Source organism: Nyctereutes procyonoides, unplaced genomic scaffold (assembly GCF_905146905.1).
Source record: "Nyctereutes procyonoides isolate TBG_1078 unplaced genomic scaffold, NYPRO_anot_genome, whole genome shotgun sequence".
Taxonomy (NCBI): Eukaryota; Metazoa; Chordata; class Mammalia; order Carnivora; family Canidae; genus Nyctereutes; species Nyctereutes procyonoides.
The window spans coordinates 22,248,737-22,253,520 of record NW_026575043.1 but is presented as its reverse complement, the minus strand read 5'-3'; the positions used below and the strand labels follow the sequence as shown (position 1 = coordinate 22,253,520).

At 41.3% G+C, this 4,784-nt stretch overlaps 1 protein-coding gene across 1 annotated transcript; it reads right to left on the bottom strand.

Moving 5' to 3' along the window:
• Positions 1–1,496: 1,496 nt before the first annotated feature.
• LOC129507961 (alcohol dehydrogenase class-3) lies at positions 1,497–2,951 on the bottom strand. The gene has a single exon (XM_055322807.1). It carries the CDS (start codon positions 2,909–2,911, stop codon positions 1,787–1,789), a length of 1,125 nt encoding a protein of 374 aa, XP_055178782.1. The 5' UTR covers positions 2,912–2,951; the 3' UTR covers positions 1,497–1,786.
• Positions 2,952–4,784: the final 1,833 nt, after the last annotated feature.

Genomic DNA, 4,784 nt, shown 5'->3' with positions numbered 1-4,784 from the left:
ATGCTTTTCATCCTCTAACTGACCTATTTCACTCAGCATTTTACTGCCTAGATCAGCTATGTTGGGTGGTATGAACTAGTATGAACACTAGTATGAACTAGTGTTTTCATACACTTTAGATAAATTCCCAGTAGAGCAATTATTGGGTCATACGGTAATTCTACTTTTAATTTTTTAGGAGGCTCCGAATTGTTTTCCGCAATGGCTGCACCAGTTTGCATTCCCACCAACAGCTCTCCGCATCCTCACCAACAGCTGCCATGTCTTGTGTTGTTGATCTTAGTCATTCTGACAGGTATGAGGTAATATCTCGTTGTGGTTTTGATTTGCATTTCCCTGATAATCAGTGATGTTGGAGTCTTTTCATGCCTCTGTTGGCCATCTGGATGTCTTCTTTTGGAGAAATGTCTGTTCATGTCGTCTGCCCATTTTTAAGTGGGATGATTTGTTTTTTTTTCCCAGTGTTGAGTTCTGTGGGAGATGAAGTCTTGAGTTCAACTACATCCTTACTGAATTTCTGCCTCTTGTATCTGTCCGTTTCTGACAGAGGTTGTAGAAGTCTCCAGCTATGACAGTGAGGTCAGCATGATAACACTACGCTATGGAAGCACAATTCCAACTATGATAGTGGATTCTCTAGCCTTGCAATTCTCCCGGTTTTTGCCGCACCTGTTTTTGATGCTCTTTTGTTAGGAGCATACATGTTAAGGATCGCTATGTCTTCCTGAAGAACTGACCTTTTGTCATTATATAATGACCTTCTTTATTCCCTGATAATGTTCCTTGCTTTGGGATCAGCTCTGTCCGAAATTAGTGTAGCTACTCCTGCTTTCTTTTGATTAATATGGTATATTTTTTCTCCATCCATTTACTCAATCTACATGTGTCTTTATTTCAAGTGGGTCTCTTGTAGACAACGTAGAGCAGGGTCATATGGTTCTAATGGGAGTTGTTGATTTTTCAGTTTGTTTGACTTTTTATTTGTTTGTTAAGAGGGGATGGATACTTATAAGCTCTTTACATGCCTAAAACAGAAACCAGGAATATTCCTGTCCCCTCAATATTAGGAAGCACTGAGCATTCTAATAATTTCAGCTTCTTGAGAAAGAGATCTTCTGCAGTCTTCTGAGCATCCCAGTCTGGGTTGGTTTCTCTCTGTGGCCCATGGCTGACCTTCTGGAACCTCCCTTCACCCTCATCCTGGAAATACCCTCCACCTGCCTTATTTGTTAAATTCCATGTTTCCCATATCTTGGGTCTTCTTGTCTTCTTTCTTGGTTTACTTCTTCCTTTTTATGAAGTACATCATCCCATTGCTTGATGATGAAGGATATTTGAGAAGTATTTGTTTTTAGAGCTTGAATGTGTAAAATTTTCTTCATTTTACCCTACCACAGGACCAAAAGTTTGGCAGGTGGTACTCAATTTCTGTTAAAAGGCATTGTTCCATCAAGTCGTAGTTTGCTTTCTTGACTATTACATTTATTTTTTTTTTTTTTACGCAGAAATTACTTTTATTATGTTAGAATATTCCTTAATGGGTTGGCAATTACTCATGTGAAGGAGAGTTCAGAAAACAGATTTATGACTGTATTAGCCTTGTCCTTGATTAGAGATTTATGAATTATACAAAAAATATTATTCCCTAGAGAAGGTTACTCTAAAAGTAGTAGTAGAAAAGGTCTAAGAGACTGTGAACTTAGAAAAGCATCTCCCTACTTGTCTGGCTGTTCCAGGTGGACCACAAGACTTCAGTACAAGGATGGACATGTTTTCTCTGTTGAATTTAAAGCTTTACAACAGTTCGAATGCTCTTTCCTGCATGCAACAGGTCAAAGGCTTCATTAATTTGGTCAAAAGACAGACTGTGAGTCACAAATTCATCAACTTTTATCTTTCTGGACATATATTCAGACACCAACTTTGGGACACTTTCCACACTCTTCCATCCTCCAAAGGCAGTGCCTTTCCATACGCGCCCTGTTACCAGCTGAAATGGACGAGTGGCGATTTCTTCACCTGAAGCAGCTACTCCAACTATGACGCTGACACCCCAGCCTTTGTGGCAGGCCTCTAGCGCAGCTCTCATGACTTTCACGTTACCAATACACTCAAAGGAATAGTCCACTCCCCCGTCAGTCATTTCAATGAGCACTTCCTGGATGGGTTTACTGAAGTCCTGGGGGTTAATACATTCAGAGGCTCCAAACTCCTTGGCCCTTGAGAATTTATCTTTATTGATGTCCACACCAATGATCCGGGATGCACCAGCCACCTTACAGCCCATGATAGTCGCCAATCCAACTCCTCCTAGGCCAAAGACGGCACAAGTAGAGCCAGGCTCCACCTTGGCAGTGTTCAGAGCAGCACCATAACCAGTTGAAATGCCACAACCGAGAAGGCAGACTTTATCCAAAGGTGCTAAAGGATCAATTTTAGCAACAGAGATATCAGCCACAACTGTATATTCAGAAAATGTGCTGGTTCCCATATAATGTAAAATTGTCTTTCCTTTGCAAGTAAATCTGCTAGTACCATCTGGCATTAATCCTTTCCCCTGTGTAACTCTTATCTTCTGGCAAAGGTTTGTTTTAGGATTTAGACAAAATTTGCATTCTCCACACTGTGGGATGTAAAGTGGGATGACAGTGTCACCTGCTTTCAGCTTAGTAACTCCTTCGCCAACACTTTCCACAATTCCAGCACCTTCATGTCCCAGGATCACTGGAAAACTTCCTTCAGGATCAGCCCCACTCAGGGTGTAGGCATCGGTGTGGCAAACTGCAGTGGCAATAATCTTAATTCGAACTTCATGAGCCTTTGGGGGTGCCACCTCTACCTCTTCTATAGAGAGAGGCTTTCCTGCTTCCCAGGCAACTGCAGCCTTGCACTTGATAACCTGGTTCGCCATGTCCTCTGCTCCGAGTCAGTGAGGGGCGGACATCCGGGGTGGGCCGACTATTACATTTAATACATTTAGCAGAAGGTCAAATGTAGAGGTGGTTACATAAAATCTAGGACGACCATTCCAGACCCTCCATGGAGGAATGGTTGAGATTTTCTTGCCCATCTTCTTGCCCCTTACTTCCTCTGCATGTTTAAGATGCTCTGCTTCTGCCTGTCCAGAGAAGACTTCTTCTCAAAGGAAGAAATCCCTCCTTTGTTGGGTCATCCGATTTCCCAGTCTTCCCCCTGGCATGTCTTCACCCAGGTGTAAATCCTCTCCCTTTATGGCCCATATCACTTTGTACTTGTCATGTATTCTGTATTGTGCTGTGCTTTCCCCGCCTCATCTCCATGTATTCCTTTGTAAACTTAAGCCTGGGGGTCAAGGCTTTACTATTCCTGTCTCCCCAGAGTGACTAGGCCACAAAGACTGTTTACTTGAATTCAGTGGAGATGAAATTTATTCCAGGATACAAAAAGTGTATATGCACAGACATCATTTAGCCCAAATACTTCTGCGTGGAATTCAGTACTGAAGTAGACAGGCACATTATTTTGGAGGTTCCCATCCAAATGAATTTAGGGGAAAGTTGTCACCTCCCTGAGTGGTACTAATGACTCCACAGAACACAAGACATAACCTATCCCCCTTCTGTTGCTGACGCCAAGCTAACACCCGGGGACACACCTGTCATTGCAACCACCTCTAAGATGAAGTCTGTATTCTGACAAAAGTGCTGCATTTCAGCACCCACTGTTATTGGTCTATTTATTATTAGCCAACTGCTTATTCTTCAGCTTGAAAAACCTTGTGGAAGACTATTCGTATTGAGAGCTAACATGTAGTATATGCGATTGTACTAGAAACTGTTCTAAGAGCTTCAGCTATTTTAACTAATTTAATTCTTATGAGGATCCTATGAGACAGGTTTTGTAATTCCCATTTTACAGATGAGGAACAGAGAGGTTTAAGTAATTTCCTCAAATTTAAACACCAGTGCGAGCAGAATTGGGCACTACTGTGTTTCTTCCCTTTGCCAGCTAGAAAGCACTTGATTTATTTTGACTTGCTTTGGGGGATAGACAAGACAATCCTTATGCAATGAGGGCAAAAATGCTTTTATGCGGGGTGAGTGTGAAGACCACTCAACCTTGAACATTTCCTTATAAAACATGGGAGAAAGCCTGTGTATGGATGAGCTCTTGGGGATTATCACAAGATCTCCCATCTTCTTCAAACACCCTAATTGAGATACTTAGGAAAGTATTAATGGCTAAACAGCAAAGAATGTCAACTAGCTTGACACAAGCAGATGCCAAGCAGATATATTGATTTGAGAGCCATCACAGGGATCTCAGGGTCAGGGTTTCATTTTTTTTTTTCATTATTTCTCAGAATGAGGGACCAGAGTTTATACATTCCTAACCAAAGGGTTGCAGCAAGCAAAGGCATTTCTTAGGGATTCATATATATTTTTTCCATGTAAATATAATGATAAATGATAATAAGATGAAAAAGAAAAAAAACAGATGAAGACAAAACAATTCCATGCTGAAAAACATATAGACTTTTTGAAAAGTAACATGTATTTATATTTATGTTGATATGTGTATCTATGTATGCACATTGCATGGTGTGAGCATGTGTGTATGTACATGTGTGGTATGTGCATGTGTGTGTGTGGTGTGAGCATGTGTGTGTGTATGTTTATTTGGATCTCCAGCAGAAACTTGAAGTGCCCCTTCTCAGGCCTCAGGGATCACAGGATACCGAGTGTGTTTCATTAGGGCAGTGTTGAGTACTAGTTACGGCTAATGAACTGGAGAAGCTGAAGTCA

Bases quoted from the DNA above. Each gene is read 5' to 3' on its own strand.
- LOC129507961 (XM_055322807.1), bottom strand. From the start codon at position 2,911: ATGGCGAACCAGGTTATCAAGTGCAAGGCTGCAGTTGCCTGGGAAGCA.